At 40.2% G+C, this 24,755-nt stretch overlaps 2 protein-coding genes across 2 annotated transcripts; both read left to right on the top strand.

The window, feature by feature from the left end:
• The first annotated feature begins 13,682 nt into the window (after positions 1 to 13,682).
• LOC110541793 (protocadherin beta-2) lies at positions 13,683 to 16,490 on the top strand. Its single transcript, XM_021628489.2, has one exon. It carries the CDS (start codon positions 13,843 to 13,845, stop codon positions 16,240 to 16,242), a length of 2,400 nt encoding a protein of 799 aa, XP_021484164.1. The 5' UTR covers positions 13,683 to 13,842; the 3' UTR covers positions 16,243 to 16,490.
• A 1,687-nt stretch (positions 16,491 to 18,177) lies between these two features.
• LOC110541794 (protocadherin beta-3-like) lies at positions 18,178 to 23,790 on the top strand. Its single transcript, XM_021628490.2, has one exon. It carries the CDS (start codon positions 20,840 to 20,842, stop codon positions 23,234 to 23,236), a length of 2,397 nt encoding a protein of 798 aa, XP_021484165.2. The 5' UTR covers positions 18,178 to 20,839; the 3' UTR covers positions 23,237 to 23,790.
• The last annotated feature ends 965 nt before the right edge of the window (positions 23,791 to 24,755 follow it).

Below are 24,755 nucleotides of genomic sequence, written 5' to 3'. Positions count from 1 at the left end.
ACACAAATGGGCACTAAATACATGAGAAGTATTTAATATCCTTAGCTATAAGAGAAAATACAAATTAAAGCTGCCAAATCAATAAGTGAACCAATGAAATGAGCAGAGATTTCTCCAGAATGAAGTACATTGGGGGCAAGTGAGATGGCTCCGTGGGGCAAAGGTGTTTGGCACCCAAATTTGACAACTGAAGTTTCATCTCCAGAAACCAATGTAAAGGTAAAAGGAGAGAACCAGGTCTACAATGTCTTATTTTGATTTTTGCACATACACTATGGAATATACCACTTACCACAACAATAATAAATAAAAAAGATGATGTACAAATGGCCAATAAGTGTATGAAAATGTTCAGCAACAGTAGATATCTTACTTGGGGTTACTATTGTTGTGATGAAACACCCGGACCAAAGAAATTTGGGGAGGAAAGGGTTTACTTGGCTAATACTTCTATGTCACTATTCATCATAATAGGAAGTCAGGACAGGAACATGGAGGCAGGAGTTGATGCAGAGGCCATGGAGGAGTGCTTATTGTCTTGTTCCCCATGTTTTGCTTTAGCCTACTTTCTTATAGAACCCAGCAGTACCAGCCCACGGATGGCCCCACCCACAATGGCCTTGGCCCTCTGCTATAAATCATCAATTAAGAAAATGCCCTACAGCTGGATGTTATGGAGGTATTTTCTCAATTGAGTTTCCTTCCTTCCAGGTAACTCTAGCTTGTGTTAAGTTGACATAAAACTAGCCAGCACACTAAATATCAGAGAAATACAAATAGAAATGACACTGAGATTCCATCTCACAGCAGTCATAAGGCCATCCATCAAGAAAATAAATGTCAACAGATGTTGGTAAGTATGTAGACAAAAGAAACTATATGCTGCTGGTAAGAATTTAAATAGTCAGTTCACTAGGCAATTCACTATAGAGGGTCTTTAAAAACTAAAAATAGATCTCTTATATGTCCCAGGTATATCACTGCTGGGTACTTACCCCAAAGACAACATATCACAGAAATACTCGGATATCAATGTTTATAGATGCACTAGTCACAATAATCAAATCATGGAACCAAATTAGATGTCTACCAATATAGGAATGAATAAAGACAGCATTTTATTTTTAAAATAAGTGTTAAAAGAATATTCATTCAACACTAATATTTTGCACTTAACACTAATAAGCTGGAATGTTCACTTGTGTTTGCATATTTCAACTACAGCTACTAATTGTGTATATTTATATCTGAAAGGTTTGAAAGAATGGACACATTTCAGACTTAAGAGTTAGCTAAGCATGCTGCTGCAGGCCTAAGACTCTGTCTCAACAAACAAAAGCAAAAACAAGCAAAAAAGAGGAGCATTTCAAATATAGTTCTTCAGATTTGGGACTACGTGCACAGACACCAAAAATTAAATATCCCTAACACAAAACTCCATATGGCACTTTTTTTTTGAGTTTCATAGCATTTCAGGCTTCAAAGTTTTGAATGAGGCATGTTCAGTGTGTATACTTTTTTAATTGAAAGGCATGTATAACAGCAAATATACAAACATTTTCCTGCACTGTTTTCTGAATTGTTTTCCTGATTATGATATTGTATATTCAAAGTCTTGGAGAAAAGTGTGTTTATTATAATATATTAACTGTACATGGTTACATTCTGTGTTCAAGCTCTTGCTTCTATTTTATGCAAAAATAGAAAAAAAACCCCTCATATTATCAGGAAGACTGAAAGGCAAAAGACAGAATTCAGAATAGAAACAAAAGCTGAGGGAAAGAAATGTAAACTGTGCAAAATATTTTAATAGATGACTAACACCAATAAAATAATTTTCTGTACCAGTAGTTCAGCAAGTACACTTTTTGTTAAAAAACAGACTCAGTCCCTGGTTAAATGCTTCCTGAATGCGATGCCTGTCCAGTCTATGTACATTTGTTCTTACTTTTTTCCTGTGAGCATTTCATGTGCAAAGGTGCAAACAGTGGTTCCTAACATCCAGTTCTCTAACTTTGGGGTTTAGTGTTACAGGAAACACACTTAGTACTTCTCCATCAAGGCTGGAGAGTCATAGCTCAGTGGTAGACCACTTGTCTAGCATGTGGAAGGCATATTTAAAAACAACAACAATACAACAACAACTACAACAACAACAGTAAGGCTGGAGAGGTTGGGGGAGCACAGTATTATACTTTTATTATATATCCAGCAAAATCAATCCAAGGATGTACACATCTTTGCAGAGTGAGGTATAGAAATAGTGACTACATGGCTATTACCAACATTAATTACTAACATTATTATTAACTTCCTAACATTTTATTCCTATTCAGAAAGCCACTTCAATTAACACTTTAGTACTCGTGGAGGAACAGTTTGTTTTTTTTTTTTTTTGAATTTTATTTTTTTTCTTTTCAGTTACATTTTATTAACTTTGTATCCCAGCCGTGTCCCGATCTCTCATTCCCTCCCAGTCCCTCCTTCCCTCCCTCATCTCCACCGTGTCCCTTTCCAAGAGGAGGAACAGTTTTAAGGCGCAGTTTTCTATGGCTGGGATGCAGCTCATTTGGTTTTCCTGGTACCTGGTATAAATTTAGCCCCGAGTACACCCAAAATAGCAAATATACAGTGTGACAACATTCATTTGTAATCCCAATAATCTTGAATTGGAGTCATGAGTATCAGAAGTTCAAGGTCATTATTGTCCTTCATGAATTGTCCATCAATAATTCAAAGACAGCCCAAGATCTCAGCTAAAAACAAATAAAGGTCACTAAAATACATTTTAAAAATACTATCATTTTTAAAGTTTGGGGGATTGTAGCACAGACTTTATGCATGCTAGACTACAACCCAACTTCCTTTAAAAAATAAACAGGTTTTCCAAATCATGAAAGTGGATGTAAAGCTGTTTTTCGAGTTCTAGCTCCTTCGTGAATTTTTCGGGCTTGGTGTTAAGTGCATAATAATATATTCTATAGGGAAAGTATGTGATTCAACGTGAAGTTCCACAGCTTTCATTCTGAATGGCTACTTTACTTGTATAGAACTCTATAGCAGTTCATTGAGATATATAATCTGATTAATTTCTGTGCATCTCATTCATTCACTCATCCATTCATTTGTAGTTTTGTTTTTCAATGCTAAAAAAAAAAAAAAAAAAAAAAAAGGCCTCAAAGCCAGAGAGCACGGGGCGGAGGTGGGGGAGAATAAAAAGCGATCCCATCCAGAGAACTTGACAGGATTGACATGGCAAAGTTCCATCCTAAAGTTGGTAAATCTCACAATCTTCACAAACTCCCCTTTCCAATTCCATTCCCTTAATGTTCCCGCTGGATGATTCAAAAACAATTCCGACCCCTTGAGAAACTCGGAAGGTAAAAGTCCGGTATATTTCAAAAACAGCATCTGAGGCCGCGATTGGGCTGAACAATGTCAGTCAATTAAAAGATCAGCTTAATTTCGGTGTAAACCCGCTGCTTGGTTCCGGTGATTTGCAAAAAGAAAAGCAAGTCGCCAAACGGAAATAAGAGTCGCGAGAACAGGAAGTAGCTGTGGCGAGCACTTCCGGGGGAGTCCGTCAGTAAAATTGGTCCTACCCGGAGAAAGCGGAAGTAAAGCCAATAGAGTACAGAGGATGCGGGCGTTCCTGTTTATGGCAGTGACGTCTCGTTTCAAGTCGTGTGATTTTGGAGAAAGAAATTTACCCTCAGAGGCATAATCTAGTCCTGCAAGGCGGTGTTCCTGTTAGTTGCAAAGTGAGACGCTGTAAAGAGCTAATTCCATCTTATGGCTCTAGAGTCCTAGACACCTGTTTCCAAAATAAATAAATAAATAAATAAATAAATAAATAAATAAATAAATAAATAGATAAATAAATAAATAAATGGTAGCGATAATGATATTTATTTATGTATACATAATAAAGTAAATATATATATATTTATATATAAATAATTATATCTTGCGACCGTAGAGTCCTAAGTACTATTCCCTTGTCTAGTAGAATTATGAACAAAAGTAGTTCTTATGAAAAACATAAGGAGGGGAGGGAGGAAGAGAAAGGGATAAGAGAGGGAGGAGGGAGAAAGAGGAGAAAGAATGATGTATATATTATATATAGAGTTCTGTATACAGTGCATACTAATAACTGCTTTTTGTCTTTTCTTTGCCCGTGTATTCTTATAATTTATTCAGAGAAGTCTTTCCTAACTACTGTAACTAGATAAAAACAAATTTTCAGTGATTTACTTTATTTATGTGAATGTGTGTGTGCCTGCATGAGTTTATGTGCAGCACATGGGTGCCCTTGTAGAGGTCAGAGAGTGCCTTGAATCTTCTGGAGCCATACTCAGCAACATCTGGGAGCTGCCACGTGGGTGCTGGGAACTGAAACAGGTTTTCCTGTATTCTTAATCATTAAGCCATCGCCCCATCCTCCAAAACTCATTTTTACAGTCAAAGAGCTATTGGATTACTTACTTGTAGTAGTTAGAGAATTACTATAACACTTCACCAATTTTCTATCCCAGCTACTGAGGATAAGATAGTATTTGGTTTGCTTGTAGTTTGTTCTCTCCATAGACTGCTTCAGTTTCTTATGTGGAATAAGCTTTCTGTAAGTTTGTTAAATAAATGAATGTTGGCAAATGCTGATACTTCTGTAAGAAAATCAAAGGCCAAGGGCTACACACTACTGCAAAAATTTACAGATTTAAAATGAAGTTGGAAATAACTCAATGTATGGAGGGAGATATCAGTCTTATCTCTGTGACCCAAATTTCTGTAAACAAAATAGAGTTATATTTTTTTCTAAAACTTTCTGAGACTGAATAATGGGGATATAAATTAGGAGAACATCACAGTACTTAGTTGCATTATCCTGGAATAGGCACTATATCAATATCATATATAAATGTATGGCTACATAATATATCATTTTAATGAGATGACCACCTTAAAAGTCACTAGTCAGACTAGAATTTAAGGGAAAGCAAGAGCTGATAATATGAAAAAATAGTCATGTAAAAACAAAACAACAACACCTGAACCAGAAGGAAACCAGAAGGCTCTGGAGACTAAAGAGAAGGTTAGTGTACCTAGAAACCATTTATTAAAAAGACAAGTGGCTAAACATGGAAAAGTAGAAAGGGGCAATGGCTTTCAAAGTGAGGTATGTGCCTGTAATCGCATAGTTCCATAGGCAAAAGAAGATGATCTTGAGTTTGAGGCAATCTTGAACTACATAGTGAGATCCTATCTCAAACAAAAATAGGGGGAAAAGAACAAAGCTGTGAGCAGTCACTGTAGTGATTTCAGCAGGGTGAGTGACTGTATATTGCTTTGACTTTTTTAGAAGGTGATTACTATTGATATGTGAGCAAGTACTCTAGGTGGAAGCAGGAGAGATATTGCAATGGTTAAAAGCACTTCCTGCTATTACAGAGTTAGATTTCCAGTATTTATATTGGATAGCTTACTGTTGCAGGATATTTGATCACATTGTGAACCCTGAGATTGTGAACTGGAAAAATGTTTCTAATTGTGATATGGCTTAGCCTTTATTACTAGAGCTTTCTGTTTATTATAAACAAGTACCTGGGAAGAGGGGGCTCAGCCGAAGCACACACCTTTAATCCAAGAGCTAAATAAAGACAACAATAGATCAAGAGGCAGAGCAAGCAACCAGCTGAATGGGAGTGAACACAAATAAACAGAAAGAAAGGATATTGAGCTGAAGGTTATTTAAGACAAAAGGAGGAAGGGCTTTTTCCTTCTGGGATGTTAGCTGAGTAGGTCAGCTGGGTCCTTTCATTTCCTCTCTGAGCTGGTAGGCTTTCACCCCATCATATGGCTCCTGAACCTTTATTGGTAAAAATCGAATGTTTAGGATTTTGTTTTAAAACAACAGCTTACAACCAATTGTAACTACACATCCATGGGATCTGATGTCATCTTCTGGCCTCTGAGAACACACACACACAGGCACACACACACACACACACACACACACACGAAGGAATGTACATGCAGGTATGCCCATTGTTTAACCCCACCCTGGGTAAGGGCGTTGTGACTAAAGATACAAATATAAATGGAAAAAATTAATCATAACAATTTAGAGTAAGACAATACCAAACTTGATCAGAGTTGGATGCACATGCAAGGATGGGAGGTGAAAATATCCAAAATACTTTTACTTCTGTTCTTCAGAAGTCTAAAGATCTTCTTTTAGACTTTGGAGATGAAAACCTCCCTACTCCTTTCCCTAACTGGTAAGATAAATGAAGCTTTCTTTTTAACTTTTTTTTATGATTGTAGGAGACCTTAAAGTCAACTCAAGACACCCCAAGACCAAGTTCTCAGCACAAAGGAGATTCATTCTTCCCAGAGGAACAGAGGGCAAGGATAAGGGACAATGACAGAAGATAGAAGAAGAGGGAGAAGGGCAAGAGAACAACGGAGAGGGGAGAAAAAGGGGAAGGATGAGGGGTAAGGTGTATTTCTTCCTGAGGGATAAAAGACTGCTCTGGATAGAGAGGAGTCCAACTCAGCACATAGGCAAATAGCAGTTTATAAAGGTAAATTGGAAAATCCCATGTTAGTGTGAAATGTTTAATTTTAACTGGGCATGTTAATTAGGTGAGCCAAAGTTGTTTTTTTTTTTTTATTTCTGGACTTCAATACCTTGATAGTTGGACCTTGGTAGTCAGCCTAAGAAGGAGGAATTGGCCAAATAAGTGAATAGCCCTTGGTGTATAGCTTTAGAAATGTAATCTAAATTTTTTTGTTTTGTTTTTGTTTTTAGTAAGGCAGAGAGAATTGGGTAGAAGGGAAGGTCTGCTAGAGCTACAAGCTTTAGTGGGCTAGTGTCCCTTCATTGCTAGTACAGTATGGATAGTGCATATAGGTTTTTGAAAGATTCTGCCACTAATGGGCTCTTTAATAAATTTGAATCCTAACATCCCCCAAAAACATTCTAGTTTTAGTTAAAATGTAGGAAATCTTTTAGACTTGATAACATATACACAACATAAATGTGACAATCAAGATAATTCTCATATGAGATTCTTAGGTATTTAGGTAGACAGGATTTCTATTAAAAAACTTCAGGAATGGCTTTATATGCTTTTCATTCTATTGACTTATAAGAGTGTATTTTCTATTTTTAAAAAAAAATTGCACCTAGGAGAAATTAGATACTTTAAGTCAGAAATCTAATTATGGATTTTGTAAGCAATAATCTTGGGTCTCTAGTAAGTCCACCATTAACATACATATATCTTTAATTCAAGTCTGTATTACTTGATTGATGCTGTTTAATTTTGACTATTTATTGAAGATAAAACTATTTGGTGATTTTGATAACACAAGATCAAATGTAGATAAACTACAAGAAAAATGTGATTTTAAAGCCAGGTATGGTGGTATATGCCTATAGTCTCAGGACTCCAGAAGCCAAGGAAAACAGAAATAAAGTTCATGGCCATCCTGGACAATATAAGTGAGATCCACCTCATGTATGGGAAAATATAGAACTACATGTCTCTTTCATTATTTAACTGATAATGTTGGGTTTGTTTCAGAAGAACTGTTTGGTTTCCTCCTTAATATATTTAAACAGAAGTGTAGGACCTAAGAATGACAGGCTGAATAATGGAATTCTATATTTATAAAGGGCCCAGACTCAGGTTTCATGCTAGATAGAAACAGATCTGGGGAAACACTGGTGCAGCATTTTCAGTGATAAGAGAAAATGTATTTCACTTTCCCAAGTTGAATTGAAATGTACAAAAGCAGATGTAGCCACCCATATCCAAACATTAGACAGAGCTCAGGGAACCCCATGGAAGAGGGGAAAGAAGGAGTGTGGGATCCAGAGTAGCTGAAATCACCACAAGAACCCTCCCTAGAGAATCAACTAAGCAGGGCTCATAAGGGCTCACAGATACTAAAATGACAGTTATTGAGCCTGTATGGATCGGAGCTAGGTTCTCTGCATATATGTATGGTTGTGTAGATTGGTGTTCTTGTGTGTGTCCTAACAGTGAGAGTGGGGGGTGGCTTTGACTCTTTTGCCTGCTTTTGAGGTAATTTTCCCCCTACTGGGTTGCCTCATCCAGCCTTGGTATGGGGGTATGTACCTAGTATTATTGTAGCTTGTTATGTTGTGTTATCCCTGATATCCCTGGGAGGCCTGCTGTTTTCTGAAGGGAAATGTAGGAGGAGTGGATCTGGGGGGTGAGGATAGGTGGCAGGTGGAGGAGAAGGGAGGACTGAAGGGAGGGGAAAACCTATATTCAGAATGTAATATATGAGAGAAAAAAATAAATTTAAAAATAATTGTATAAGCATAAATAATTACCCACCTATGTATTTTTGTATCCAAGAACACTGTAAACAATCCAATAGAACATTCTTATAGGCACTAAAATTCATACAGACTTAGGTATAGACAGAACACTGTTCATAAATACAGCTTAATGTCTAATTTTATGTCTATGCTTCCACATGCTAGAACAGTGGTAAAAGGAAATAGCCTGAACTGGAACTGGCAAACTCCATTTGGGGTTAATTTAATAACTGCAATATTAAATGATTAGTTGCTATATACATCTAGACATGTGCTCTTGTAGTAGACCCCTCACTACTGTGACAAATACCCAGGCGGAAAGTTTAAGGGCAGAAAGATTCATTTTGGATAACTGTGTCACAAGTTTCCATCCATGGTTGGTTGGTTTTATTGTCTCGGGTGAAGGAGGCCATTAGGGTAGAGGGTGTAGTATATTGAAACAGCTCATTTCATTATGGCTCAGAAGTAAAGGGAGAAACATGAAAGAGCCAGGGCAAGATATAGCCTCCAAAGACATGCCCTTTGGTGACCTACTAAATTCAGTTAGGGTCCACCAAATAAAGTTTGAAGTTCCTCCCAAACAGCATCACCAACAGAGGACCAATCCTTCCCTATAAAAGTCTGTGGAGACATTTTCTATTCTTTGTTTAGCCAGATTTTTCATTACTGTGACCAAATATCTGTCTCAATTTACAGAAGGAAAGGATTCTTTTCAGCTCATGGTTTCAGAAATTTTGGTCCGTGATTAGCTGTCCCCCTTGTTGTGATCATGAGGTGAGGCTGAATATCATTACAGGAGCATGTGGTAAGCAGAACTGTCAGCCACCATATGGGTACTGAGAATCTAACCTGGGTCCTCTGGAAGAACAGCTAGTGCTCTTAACTGCTGAGTCATCCCTTCAGCACAAACATGAGCATTTTAATGTAAACGTTTGTTTCAAAACCCTGATCGCATATGTACTGTGGGAAAAGAAAAACCCAGCACTCATTTTCTCTATAGGAATTTGTTTTATTTTGAAATCTTGTTGGATTGCATGAACTGTTTATATTAATAGATTGTGAAAAATCACTTATCTCTTTCTTCCATAAGTCTAAAAATTGTGTTAATATTTCTAGGGCTTTCTTTCTTTTACTATTTGATAGCTGAATAAGCAAAGCCAGTTGAAGACCATTAAGAAGGACTGAAGAAATTTCTATATTGAAAGAAGTCTAGAATGTAGTTACTTAGAATATCACAGTGGAAATACTGCACTGAAAACTGGAAACCATCGATAAGCACAAAATACTGATATTTTTCCTATATCTGAAAAAAGAAAGACTCCCTTTTTACTTGTAGACTCATGAATATTACTGAAACTAAAATAAAACCTAACTGTGAGACTTGAGACATGACATTACACAAGAAGTTTAAAGAGCTTTATACAACAAAATTTAATATGCTCTTGAGATTTATTTCCTCTGAATCTTAGACTTTCTTTTTATATTTTCTACTTATGAGAAACACAAATTATGTAATTTTCTTTTTTGTGTATTTCCCTTCCCTTCTTTTATCTTCACAACTGTCTCAGCTCAGAGAATCTATTAAAACTAAATAATCATATGCTTGATTATGTGTTTAACATCAAATGATCTAATCATATAAACAATTGTTTTAAGATTTTACTCACCTGTATTAATTGTGTTTGGTGCTCATATCAAATGAGTTAGAACATTTTGAATTATTACAATAACAATGTGATAATCACAAAAAAAGGAAAAACACTGCCAACAGGGTAGATGTAGGCATGTGTTTCCTAAACATTGAGAAAGGTAACTTGCTATTTGCCATTTTTTTTAACACAGTGGGAGTTTTAAAAAATATTATGACATTAGTATATTAATAGATTATCCATTCCATGTAACACAAATGTAGGACATAAGCCAGTATATAAGATAAATGGTTTGGGCACTTCATTAAAAAATAATGTTAAGAGATGGAGGACTTTTCCATAGCACACAGATACAACACTCAAAACAAACATAGAATTTGGCTAAGAGAGTGTTAGAGACACTGCTGTAGCACAATGCTGAGAAAGTAAGAACATCTGTGAAGGAAACAGTGACTTTGAATTCTTGCCACAGATAAAGAAAATTGAACAAGAATAATGTAAAGACAATAACATGTACTAAAAGCTGGATTTCATACGGATTATCATTCATTTTCTCAGGAGGGTCCCATCACGGCTACATTTGGCTACATATCTTCACACTTAGAAGATGCCTGCTAAATGTTTGGAGGTGAAATGTTATGATGTATGTCTTAGGCTTTTCTACTGCTGTGACAAAATACCAACCAAAAGCAACTTGATGAAAAAAGATTTTATTTCACTTACATTTCTACATCACAGTCCAATATTGAAGGAAGTCAGAGCAGGAACTTGGAAGCAGAGCCTGATGCGGAGCTCTGTGTACTGTCTCCCTTCCCATGCTTTCCTCTGTTTTCTTAGAGCATCCAGGACCACCAGCTCAGTGATCTGCGATCTCCTACATCAAGCGTCTGTCAAGAAAATTTATCACAGGTTTGCCCACAGGCTTATCTGGTGGGGACATTTTCTCAGTTGACGTTCCCTCTTTCCTAATGACTGTGGCTTGTGCCAAGTTGAGAGAGAACTAATCAGAACAATGTGTCTATAACTGTGACGTGGAAATTTCTGATTTCTTTGAAGACTGAATTTTATCATGTGATGTTTTGCCCAGGTTGGCTTGTGAGAGGGCATGTGATGTTTTGCTATGACCCCTCATGTGCGAGGGCTGTGACTTTGGCAGGCTGAGAACATCCGTGGGTGGACTTTGTGTAAACACACACACACACACACACACACACACACACACACACACGCTGAGTCTTTTGGCTTTTACTGCTTCATGTTGGCCTTTGGACTGGACTGCTGGCATCCTGATGACAGAGTCTGGTCATCTCCTAACGGACCATTAACCCTAATTAGTAGGAAGTAGATAAAAGAGAACTACAGCCCCTTTCTCTACTAATCTCCTACATAAGGTTGCAGGGAGGGAGGGTGAGAGAGGAGTTGGAAGGAAGGTAAAGGTACGTAAGAACCCTAAATAAAAATAGGTTTGGTGAAAATGTGAGCCTACATAACTGTCATATAAACAGCTATTTTGTTTGGGTGGAGGGTAGAGTTGTGCTTATGTATGTTTCTTTTGACTTTTACACATGATTATTTTCTCTATATAAGTAGTTTTCTTTTTTTCTATAATGTTTTGTTGTCATGAAGTCACTGTACATGGTAGTGGGTTTCTTTCTTTTCTTTCCTTCCTTTATTTCTCTTAATTCTTTCCTTCTTTTTTTTCTTTTTCTTTTCTTTTTTTTTTTGACAGGGTTTCTTTTTGTAGCTTTGGCTGTCCTGGAACTCATGCTGTAGGTCAGGCTGGCCTAGATGCATAGAGATCCGACTGCCTCCAGCTCTGAGGTGCTGAGATTAAAGGTGTGTAGAGCCACCACTGCCAGAGCTAGTAGTGGGTTTCAGAAAAGCAATTTTAATGCATGCATATAATGCATTTGAGCATATTCTCCCATATTTCCATTCAATACTTTCTTTTACTTCTACTACTTCTTTCTACTTCTTTCCTCCCCTGGATTTCTACTTTCCTGTCATATATACTTTCTTGCTTAAAGCAAACACTTTAAATTACTGCAATGAACTTCATTTTTAGAGAAATTTTAGGTCTTACAGAAAATCAGATAGTACCTAGAGTTCCCATCTACCCTCTCTCTTCCACCATATTCCATTATTCATATCTTGCCTTAGCATAGCACATTTAGTAACACTGCTGTACAAATATTGATACATTATTGTTCACTAAAGTGCAAAATTAACAGTAGCTGACTTTTGTTATATGAATCTATTGCTCTCTTTACAAATGCATAAGGTCATGTATCTACCATTATAGTATTATAAAGTAAAATTTCACTGTCCAAAACAATCATCTGTTTTAGCTCTTTATTCTCATTCTTCTCTGGTAAACAGAATCTTTTTAATGTCTTTATAATTTTGCTTTTGCCAGAATGTTACATAGTTAAAACAATATTCTCTTTCTTTAAAAAATGTTTCTATTAAACCTTTGATAATTTCAGGCAGTGTGCTTTTTAAATTCATTTTCACCCCTCACTCCTATCCTTAACTCCTCCCTGATCCACTCCCATCTCCTCACCTCCTCTGATTTTGCATCTTGTTTTTCTTACTCAATAACACTTCCACTGCAATTTTTTCTGCACATGCACACCTGGGTGTGAGCCACCCACTAGAGCATGGTCTGGTTGTCAGGAGCCACACTCTTAAAAACCCCCACTTTCACTCCCTAGAAGCCATCAACCATCCATAGCTCCTCAGGGGTGAGGGTTCATTAACCCCTTTCCAATCTATGCTAGAATGTTGCAGAGGACCCCTCTTGTTTGGTAAACAATATGCCTTTTGTGGCTTGATAACTCAGTTCTTTCTAATGAACATTAAAAAAAATTTAAGCTTTTAAACTTAGCAATAAGCTTCAACTTACATACTTTAGATTCTGATTTAATAAACCACCCTTAAAGACTTTAAAAAGATAATTAAGGAGTTTTAATTTTTTACTATGCATTTGATATTAGGAACTTATTAACTTTAATAGATGTAGCAATTTAATTGCAGTCATATCTTATCTGTTAGAAAGGAAAATAAAAACATAGACACTGACAAGAAGAAATGAATTTGCCATGGGGATTTTTTTATGATACTCAGCCGCATCATATCTCAGGGCAAGGTGGGTCTGAAGCAATGCAAAGAGGAAGTGTAACGGAGGACACTTCTGTGCCTGCTAGGACATCATCATTAAATTCTGTGTTTTCCTGGTTTCATGTTGTATCTTTCCAGTTGAGTTTGATGTGAGACCAGTAACCTAACCACAGATCAAAAGTGGACATGCCCAAGTTCTGAATAAAAACTGGAAACTTCCTAGTTAAAATCTCTATATGGCGCCTTTGTCACCTTTTCAGTCCTGAAGTTGATTTTTTTTTTCAAACCTTCTTGAATCTGCGAAAAACAAAACAAAACCCAAAGTACCTTGTCCAGGCCCTACATACCACTATAGAAGCAATAAAAGCCTTTGAAACACATACAAGACATTGGTATATTGTGAGACCCTTGAAAATCTGCTATTTAGAGACCATCAACACGAAAGCGAATTCTTAACGCTTTGGAGAAAACAATGCTTGAAAAGGACGCAGGGTGGCGCTGCAGGCTCAGAAGTTGAAGGAACGGCCGAGCAGCCCACCTCCCAGATGCCAGTCCCCTAAAGGGCCGAGGTGGGGAGAGAAGACCTCCCAAGGCAGTCTTTCCGGGAAGCCTCAGGCCTGGGGATTGTGGACTTGTTCCAGCGTTTGCAAAATATTTGCAGAGCGAGTCAGTGACAACGTGAACCACGGCTGAAGCGAGTTGGGAGACCAGAAGGCGATGGAGGCTGGGAAGGAAATGCAGCGAGTCTTGGCAAAAAGGCAAGTCCTGCTGTTCTTTGTTTTGCTGGGCATAGCTCAGGCCGGGTCCACCCTTAGGCGCTACTCGGTGGAGGAGGAAGCGGAGAACGGTTTTTTGGTGGCAAATTTGTTAAAGGACTTGGGGCTGGAGGTAGAGGAGTTCGCTGCACGGGGACCCCGAGTCATTTCCAAAGGGAAAAAATTGAACTTAGAGTTTAAGAGGCAAACTGGGGATTTGTTGTTAAGGGAGAAACTGGACCGGGAGGAGCTATGCGGCCCCGCTGAACCCTGTGTGGTACCTTTCCAGGTGTTACTGGAAAATCCTTTGCAGATTTTTCAGGCTGAGCTACAGATTAGGGACATCAATGACCATTCACCCGTTTTCCTGGACAGAGAAATAATTTTGAAAATTTCAGAAATCACGGCTCCCGGTACCACTTTCCTCATAGAATGTGCTCAAGACTTAGATGTAGGAAGCAACAGTCTCCAAACTTACAGGATTAGCCCCAATTTCTATTTTCACCTTAAACTACAAGACAGTCCTGATGGCACAGTATTGCCACAGCTGGTTCTGGACAAAGTGCTGGATAGAGAGGACCGATCTGAAATCAGACTAATACTCACAGCGCTCGATGGTGGGAATCCACCCCGCTCTGGCACCGCCCAGGTCGTCATTGAAGTCTTGGACGTCAATGACAACGCTCCCGCGTTTTCAAAGCTTCGCTATGAGGTTCAGGTTCCAGAGAACAGTCCTGTTGGATCCCAGGTTGCTACTGTCTCCGCTAGGGATTTAGACATTGGGGACAACGGACGAATAGCTTATGCGCTTTCCCAAGCTTCAGAAGACATTCGGAAAACATTCCGAATGAATGCAACATCCGGAGAAATCGTTTTAGCGAAAACACTGGATTTCGAATCCACCCAGGCATATACAGTATATGTTCAGGCTACAGATGGTGGGGGACTTTCCGGAAGCAGTGTGGTGTTTGTCCAAGTAATGGATTTGAATGACAACCCTCCAGAACTGATTCTGTCCACACTTACCAATCAGATCCCAGAAAACGCCCCGGAAACCGTAATTGCTGTGTTCAGTGTTGCAGATCCAGACTCTGGAGACAATGGAAAAATGGTTTGCTCCATCCAAGAAGAGCTTCCTTTTCTTCTAAAGCCTTCAGTTGAGAACTTTTACACTCTTATGACAAACACGGCCCTGGATAGGGAGACCAGATCACAGTACAACATCACCATCACCGTCTCCGACATGGGCTCACCCAGGCTCACGACCCAGCACACCATAGCTGTGCAGGTGTCCGACATCAACGACAACGCCCCCGCCTTCACCCAATCCTCCTACACCCTGTCTGTCCGCGAGAACAACAGCCCCGCCCTGCACATAGGCACCATCAGAGCCACAGACTCAGACTCTGGCTCCAATGCCCACATCACCTACTCGCTGCTGCCACCCAATGACCAGCAGCTGGCCCTCGATTCTCTCATCTCCATCAACGCAGATAACGGGCAGCTGTTCGCGCTCAGGGCGCTGGACTATGAGGCTCTGCAGAGCTTCGAGTTCCACGTGGCTGCCACAGACCAAGGCTCTCCCGCACTCAGCAGCCAGGCGCTGGTGCGAGTCCTGGTGCTGGACGACAATGACAATGCGCCCTTCGTGCTCTACCCTCTGCAGAACGCCTCTGCACCCTGCACTGAGCTGTTGCCCAGGGCGGCAGAGCCTGGCTACCTGGTCACCAAGGTGGTGGCAGTGGACCGCGACTCTGGCCAGAATGCCTGGTTGTCATTCCAGCTGTTCAAGGCCACGGAGCCCGGGCTGTTCAGCGTATGGGCGCACAATGGCGAGGTGCGCACCACCAGGCTGCTGAGTGAGCGCGATGCCCCCAAGCACAGGCTGCTGCTGCTGGTCAGGGACAATGGCGATCCTCAGCGCTCTGCCAGTGTCACTCTGCATGTGCTAGTGGTGGATGGCTTCTCCCAGCCCTACCTGCCTCTGCCAGAGGTCATGGGAAACCCTACACAGGATGAAGATGAGCTCACCCTGTACCTGGTCATTGCCTTGGCATCTGTGTCTTCACTCTTTCTCTTGTCTGTGCTGCTGTTTGTGGGGGTGAGGCTGTGCAGGAGGACCAGAGCAACCTCCCTGGGTGGCTGCTCTATCCCGGAAGGCCACTTTTCTGGACACCTGGTGGATGTCAGTGGAGCAGGGACCCTGTCCCAGAGCTACCAGTATGAGGTGTGTCTGAGTGGAGATGCTGGGACCACAGATTTCAAGTTCCTGAAGCCAGTCGTCCCCAGTTTCCTTCTTCAGAGTGCAGAAAGAGAGAATGATACAAACTCCAGTTACAGGAATAGTTTTGAATTCAGTTAAATATTGGTGAGGAAACATGGAGTCTAGTCTCAGCTAAAAGGTGAAAGGCCTGATTTTACTGCTTTGACAACTAAAGGTGTCTCTTCTTTGGAAGTAACTATCTTATTCCAATTCTTTGCATGTTCCTGTTATTTCTATATAAGTAAAATGTGTGGAATGAGGAATCTAAATTTTGCTTGTACTCCAATTTTAATTAGTCTCACAATTTTGTTTCTACTTATAATGTGAAAATAAAAATTGGGCTTTCAGAAATCTTTTTTTTTTTTTTTGTACTGAAACTCACCATGTAGACAAGGCTGGTCTCTAACTCCCAGAGATTCACCTGTCTCTGCCTCTTGAGTGCTGGATTAAAAATGCATGACACTATGCCCTGCAGAAATGAGCTAGAGCATCATTGCTTAAATTTAAGGTCTCCAGTTCTGGATTATTCTTTTCAAAAAATTTTTATTATTATTATTTATTACAATTTATTCAATTGGTATCCTGGCTCTAGCCCCCTCCCTCGTCTCCTCCCAATTCCATCCTCCTCCTATACCTCTTCCCTAGTCTACTGATAGGGGAGGTCCTCCAACCCTTCTATTTTAGCCTGGCCTATCAGGTGTCATCAGGACTGGCTGCATTGTCTTCCTCTGTGGCCAGGTAAGGCTGCTCCCCCAGGGGGTGGTGCTCAGAGAGCCTGCCACTGAGTTCACACCAGAGAAAACCTCTGCTCCCCTTACCAGCGACCCCACTTGGAGACTGAGTCTATGGGCTACATCTGAGCTGGGGTCTTAGGTCCTCTCCATGCATTGTCCTTGGTTAAGGTATCATTCTCTTTAGTGCTCCCAGGGCTCAGTTTTAATGTTTCTGTTGGTCTCCTTTTGAAGCTCCTGTTACCTCCAGGTCTTTCTCTCTCCCCCTTCTTTCCTAAGATTCCCTGCCCTCTGTTCACAGTTTGGCTATGAGTCTCAGCCTCTGCTTCGATACCTCGATCAGTAGAGTCTTAGAGGGGGCCCTCTGTGTTAGGCTCCTGCCCTGTTCCCTGTTTTTTCCTGCTTCCAATGTCTACAGTGTTTTTCCTTCTGAATGAGGATTGAGCGTCTTCCCTAGGGTCTTCCTTGATGTTTAGCTTCTTTAGGAGTATAGATTTTAATATGTTTTTCCTATATTATATGGCTAATATCTACTTACAAGTGAGTTTATACTATGTGTGTCTTTCTGCTTCTGTATTACCTCACTCAAGATGATCTTTTCTAGTTTCCACCATTTGCCTGCAAAGTTCATGATTTCTTTGTTTTCAATAGCTGAGTAGTATTCTATTGTGTAAATGTACCACAATTTCTGTATCTATTCCTCCACGGAGGGACATCTAGGTTGTTTCCAGGTTTTGGCTATTATGAATAAAGCTGCTACGGACATTGTTGAGCAAATGTCCTTGTTGAATGGTGGGACATCTTTTGGACATATGCCTAGAAGTGGTATAGCTGGATCTTGAAGTAGCACTATTCTTAATTGTCTGAGAAAGTGCCAGATTGATTTCCAATGTGGTTGTACAAGTTTACATTCCCACCAGCAGTGGAGGAGGGTTCTCCTTTCTCCACATCCTCTCCAGCATGTGTTGTCACTGGAGTTTTTGATCTTAGCTATTCTGATGGGTGTAAAGTGAAATCTCAGGGTTGTTTTGTCTGGATTATTAAGTGCTGTCTAAAATTTTTTTCTCATTACCCGAGTTGTAACATTTTGCAGCCCAGACTATTTGAGTTCATTTATTCTCTTAATGTAACTTTCATCTCTGAGCTGACATTAAACTCTTTATATGAGGGTGAATAACAGAGCATTCTTCCCATGTTTATCTATGCACATATTTTAAAGTATCAGCACACAAAACTTATGATTCTTTAAAGATTATGAAAATCTTAGTTGTTGGATTTAACAGTGTTCAAATTATAAATGCAAAACAAATTCAGTCAAAAGTCATATGCTATTCTAAAGGATAGCTAAAGGACACCTGTGTAGTGTTTTTCAAGGACGTGATAATTTCTTTTGTTTCATTTCATTCAAATAGTCTTTCAAAATTCTTCTGAGGAACTCAGTACTTTTTAAAGTTTCTTTCTTTCTTTTTTTTAGACAAGGTCTCACTGTGGTCTTGAATTTGTGACTGGCCTGCCTACATCTAGACTGTTGGGATTACAGGCATTGCACTGGCATTCCTAGTTAATTAATCTACTGGGGACTTTATTATAATTGAACTATATACAAGAGCATATGCTTTTATCTTTTACCAACTTAGAAAATCTGCACCTAGCCTGGCATTCCATTGTCATTTTTTTTTTCCCTGGGACATTAGAGATTCAGTTGAGCCTAAGTCCATGAGCAGTGTGTGTAGACCTATTATAATTTTTATTAATTTTCTGGACTGACTTGTTCTATTTTTCTCTTTTTAGTACCATAGACTTTTCAAAACTTTTTAAAAAGAAGTCTGTGGTAGGCCAAATGAGATGGTTGGCAATTCTTGACAGCCTGAGTTTGATCCCAAGACCCACATGATAGAAGTAGAAAACCAGTTCCTCAAAGTTGTTCTCTGACTTAAACAAACACCTAAGTAATTATTTAAAATCTCACTTTTTGAGTTATCTTTATGGATAGCTCCCATTTATCTCATGATTAGCACAGTCATCATGATGTTTTAGGTTCTTAATATTTTTGACTAATTGACTGAAAGAAGAGTTGTTTTAGTTGTGACATACTAGTAATTATCTAGGGCAAGATACTTAATAAATAAAACTTTTGCTGGAACTGAGTACTCCGCCATACAATGAATAATCTGATTTTGCTATAGTTATTTGAACATTATTCGGTTATCACTCTACTGTTTTTTGTAACATATATTTCCCTTTTATTTCTTAATGCTTAATTCAAGTGTCCTCTCCTGTCTAATGGCTCAGTGAATATAGAATTCTGGTATTTTATACTTTAACTATGCTTCTGTGTTTCCCAAGTTACTCACCGAACTTTCTTCACTTCTTTCAGTTTAATTTTAGACACATCTGATACAGAAATTTTAATTCTTAATTTTTCAAACCTTTATTAATTTTTGCATAATTTTATGTGTATTTGTATGAAAAATGCTATTAAACTTAAGGAATTTGAATATCTCATTTTGGGATTAGTAATGTCAGAAAGAACTGTCTTAGTTTCGAAAGTCTCTAGTTAATCACCTTATCACATGTGGGATGTTGGTTATGTGACTTCCTATGACATCAACTATCTCGCTGTTATTATCAAGCACAATAAGGTAACATTATAGAAACATAGCTGCTATTAGTTTCAGTGTCACTAATGTTAGGAATAAACCCAATTATGAGCCAGTGTGTAGCACTCCTGAAACTTACGTAGAGAGCTAAATTGAACACATTGTATCTTCACTGCTTGTTTTTTTTTTTTTTTTTTTTTTTTTTTTTTTTTTGTCTGCCTCTAACCTTACAATAGCTTTCCGTTGCTCTTGGAATAAAGTACAAGGAGGAGTTTCTCGTGGTTTTTACCTGACTCGTCTCCGTACTCTTGAGACACTCAGACCTGGCACGTCCTTGATTATCTAGGTTCCCGACACTGTACTCTTGCAGGTTCTTCACATGTTCTGTATCACCTGGTACACTTCTGATCTTTAACAGTCCACATTAAAGGCAAGGCTTTGGGGAAGATTTTCCAAACTAACCCTCATTAAATCCAGGGCACTAGTACATTTCCTATGTCACACATCCCACACTGTTTGAGCATGTTTGAAATGTGTATGCCCTGTTAGGTGGGAAACTATGTACAATTTATAGATCCGATCTTCCTACCATTATAGGCACAACATCTACAAATTAAATGGCTATCTATGGTAATAAGTTAAGACAGGTTAAGCTAATAATTATTAAATTTCTGTGAAAGGAGAGCAAACATTATTAAGTACTCCACGAGCATGAAAATATGGAAGTAATCATGTATTCCCACCATCTGATATGAGCATGGTATTTGACCACCTTAACTTTTCATAGTGTTTCTCCTACTGTTACTGTGACTCACACTTTCACAAAACTTTGAAAATAAAGAAAACTACAAAAAGGAAAGATAAGCATGTGATCAATTAAACTTTTAAAAATTTTGTAGGTACTAATTAACGGTGAGGCACCCTAGCATTACGCACTTGTAAATCATGTGAGGACTCTTACTAGAGATAGCTAATTCCATTTAGTCATCATACTTGCTTAGTTTATGTTTAACTTGTGTTGCTCAGGAAACTCCCTGAACAAGGTCAAGTAGGTTTGATAAGAGAAATAAACGACACAAAAACCAGTAACAAAACCAACAGCTTTTTCTAAGAAAGTAAAACTGCGAATGAACGCATGGTGGCGCTGTTGGCTAAAAAGGCGAATTTAGACTTAGTCACAGACTCACAGTGCAATCTGACGCGGTAAATCCAGGGCTTGTGAACCTGGGCAGATTTTTAAGCAAGAAAAACGGAATCCCTGGAAAATAGCAGTTGTTAGGCTGTCTCCAAAAGACTTCGTTTTTCACAGAGAGATATAAGGCTCCTCTTGGTGACAAGCTCTTGGAAAAACACGGCAGAAATACAATGGAGGCCAGGGAAGAGCGCTTTCTTAAACACAGGCAAGTCTTGCTTCTCTTTGTTTTTCTGGGTGGGTCTCTGGCTGGGTCCGGGCCTAGGCGTTATTCTGTGGCCGAGGAAAACGAGAGGGGCTACTTAATAGCCAATCTAGCGAGGGATCTGGGGCTCAGTGTTGAAGAAGTGGCTGAAAGGAGAGCTCAGGCTGTCTCCAAAGGGAGCATCCAGTATTTTCAGCTCAGTCATCAGACGGGAGATCTGCTCTTGGCTGAGAAGCTGGACCGGGAGGAGCTGTGCGGTTCCACGGAGCCTTGTGTGCTGCCCTTTCAGATACTGCTGCATAATCCTTTGCAGTTTATCACGAATGAGCTCGAGGTCATCGATGTGAATGACCATGCACCGGAGTTTTTTGAGAATGCAATGCAGCTGAAGGTCCCAGAAGGCTCCCCACCCGGGACGGCGATTCCTTTGGGAAGTGCCGTGGACTTGGACGTGGGGAGAAACGGACTCCAGAACTACACGGTCTCTCCCAGGTCTCATTTTCACGTTCGCACCCGCCTTCGTAGGGATGGAAGGAAGTATCCGGAACTAGTGCTAGACAGCGCTCTGGATCGGGAGGAGCAGCCAGAGCTCAGCTTAACTCTCACAGCCCTGGACGGAGGAGCCCCGCCTCGGTCTGGCACTGCTCAGATCCGCATACTTGTCTTGGACGTAAACGATAACGCCCCAGAATTTACACAGTCGCTCTATGAGGTTCAAATCCTAGAGGAAAGCCCAGTTGGCTCTGTCATTGCCACCGTCTCAGCTTCTGACTTAGACACGGGAAATTTTGGTTCAGTATCATATGTGCTTTTTCATGCTTCTGAAGAAATTCTGAAAACTTTTCAACTAAATCCCAGTACTGGTGATATACAACTAGTTAAGGGGTTGGATTATGAAACAATCACTACTTACGAGGTTGACGTAGAGGCCAAGGACGGTGGAGGCCTTTCAGGAAAATGCACAGTCATAGTCCACGTAGCTGATTTGAACGATAACCCACCAGAACTGACTTTGTCATCAGTGAGCAGTCTCATCCCTGAGAATTCCGCAGAGACTGTGGTGGCTGTTTTCAGTGTTTCTGACTCAGACTCGGGAGATAACGGGAGAGTTACATGTTCCATCCAGAATGATCTCCCCTTTATCCTGAAGCCATCTGTAGAGAATTTCTATACTATAGTATCTGAAGGAACTCTGGACAGAGAGAGCAGAGCCGAGTACAACATCACCATCTCCGTCTCCGACATGGGCTCACCCAGGCTCACAACGCAGCACACCATAACAGTGCAGGTGTCTGACATCAACGACAACGCCCCCGCCTTCACCCAATCCTCCTACACCCTGTCTGTCCGCGAGAACAACAGCCCCGCCCTGCACATAGGCACCATCAGAGCCACAGACTCAGACTCAGGCTCCAATGCCCACATCACCTACTCGCTGCTGCCATCACAGGACCTGCAACTGGCCCTGGACTCGCTCATCTCCCTCAACACGGACAACGGGCAGCTGTTCGCACTCAGAGCACTGGACTATGAGGTCATGCAGAGCTTTGAGTTCCTTGTGGCCGCCACAGACCAAGGCTCCCCTGCACTCAGCAGCCAGGCGCTGGTGCGCGTGCTGGTGCTGGACGACAATGACAATGCGCCCTTCGTGCTCTACCCTCTGCAGAACGCCTCTGCGCCATGCACTGAGCTGCTGCCCAGGGCGGCGGAACCTGGCTACCTGGTCACCAAGGTGGTGGCAGTGGACCGCGACTCTGGCCAGAATGCCTGGCTGTCGTTCCAGCTGCTCAAGGCCACGGAGCCAGGGCTGTTCAGTGTGTGGGCGCACAATGGCGAGGTGCGCACCACCAGGCTGCTGAGTGAGCGCGATGCCCCCAAGCACAGGCTGCTGCTACTGGTCAGGGACAATGGCGATCCTCAGCGCTCTGCCAGTGTCACTCTGCATGTGCTAGTGGTGGATGGCTTCTCCCAGCCCTACCTGCCTCTGCCAGAGGTGGCGCGCGACCCCGCGCAGGATGATGAAGATGTGCTCACGCTGTACCTGGTCATAGCCTTGGCGTCTGTGTCTTCACTCTTTCTCTTGTCTGTGCTGTTCTTCATCGGGGTAAGACTGTGCAGGAGGGCCAGGGCGGCTCCTCTGGGTGGCTGCTCTTTGCCCGAGGGACACTTTCCTGGTCACCTGGTGGATGTCAGCGGTATGGGGACCCTGTCTCAGAACTACCAGTATGAGGTATGTCTGACTGGAGACTCTGGGACTGGTGATTTCAAATTCCTAAATCCGGTGATACCAAACCTGTTTCTGGGAGAATCTGAGAGAGAAGTTAAGGAAAGTCCCCACTGCAGGAGTAGTTTTGTGGTCAGCTAAGTATTACTGTGATTGCTTCATCATCTCTCAGTTCAGGTAAACTTCTTATTGTAATTATTCTTTTAAGAAATTGTACTATCTAAACCTTTCCTTTACCAGTAATTCAACCCATGGTATCCCAAATAGCTCTAAACTTGTTACGTTTTATTAATACTATTTTTCCTCAGGATTTTGTAGTTGTGGTATTACATACTCATTTCCTCTATATTTGCACATCTCTTACTGATTATCATCATTACAGTTAATGAAACTAATATCTTCATGCCATTCTGGAACTTTCAAATGCACTTAAGAAAAATTAAAGTCATGTGTATTTCTGGCACCTATCCTTACCATATAACTTTATGTATTTTTGGGCCTTGACCTTTTGGTTAAGCAATCTGAAGAGCTGTAAAATCTAGCACACTTCTTCCTCCTAAACTGTAGGTAAACACACACTTCATTAAAACATCAGTGCACGGAAGTTGTGCCACCTTGTAGCCTAAAGATTGTGGGCTTTTATTCACAAGCATGCCATAAATGACTTCTCAAATAATTATTATGCAATAAAAATATGGAGAAAATAATCACATGATTGCTCTTTATTTTTGTGTGTGTGTGTGAAGCCAGTCTGTTAAATTACTGGTTTGACAAAATCCTTTAAAAAAGTAATATGAGAAACTGAATTATGAACCAATTTTCTCTAATTGAAGACTCTTGAGGGCATCAACTTTCTCTTTCTCTTTCCTTCCTTTATCATATAAACATAGTTGAGCAAGTGTCCTTGTGGAGTAATGGATTATCTATTGGGCATATGACCAGGAGTGGCATAGTTGGGTCTTGAGGTAGAACTATTGCCAATTTTCTGAGAAACTGTTGGATTGATTTCTAGAGTGGTTGTATAAATTTGCACTCCCATCAGCAATGGAAGAGTGTTCCACTTGCTACATATCCTCACCAGCATGTGCTATCACTTGAGTTTTTGATCTTAGCCATTCTGACAGGTATAAGATGGAATATCAGAGTCATTTTGATTTGTATTTCCCTGTGATGAAGGACACTGAGCACTTCTTTAAGTGCTTCTTGGCCATTAAAGATTCCTCTGTTGAGAATTCTCTTTTTAGCTCTGTACTTTATTTTTTAATTGGGTTATTTGGCCTGTTGGTGTTTAATTTCTTGAGTTCCTTACATATTTTGGAGATTAGCCCTCTGTTGGTGAAGATATTTTCCCATTCTGTAAGCTGCCATTTTGTTCTATTGACAGCGTCCTTTGCCTTATAGAAGCTTTTCAGTTTCATGAGGTCCCATGTATTGATTGTTGATCTCAGTGCCTAAGCTGTTGATGTTCTTTTCATAAAGTTGTCTCCTGTACCAATGCACAACATACCAATATTTTGCATTTTCTCTTCTATTAGATTTAGTGTATCTGGTTTTATGTTGAAGTCTTTGTTTCGCTAAGATTTAAGTTTTGTGTAGAGTGATAGATATGGATCAATTTGCATTCTTCTATGTGCAGACATCCAGTTATATCACCACCATT

Source organism: Meriones unguiculatus, chromosome 2, assembly GCF_030254825.1.
Source record: "Meriones unguiculatus strain TT.TT164.6M chromosome 2, Bangor_MerUng_6.1, whole genome shotgun sequence".
NCBI lineage: Eukaryota > Metazoa > Chordata > Mammalia > Rodentia > Muridae > Meriones > Meriones unguiculatus.
The sequence above is the reverse complement of the archived record's forward strand: the minus strand, read 5'-3'. Positions and strand labels throughout refer to the sequence as shown.

What these genes read in the sequence shown, in the direction of transcription:
- LOC110541793 (XM_021628489.2), top strand. Translation starts at nt 13,843, where the DNA reads ATGGAGGCTGGGAAGGAAATGCAGCGAGTCTTGGCAAAAAGGCAAGTC.
- LOC110541794 (XM_021628490.2), top strand. Translation starts at nt 20,840, where the DNA reads ATGGAGGCCAGGGAAGAGCGCTTTCTTAAACACAGGCAAGTCTTGCTT.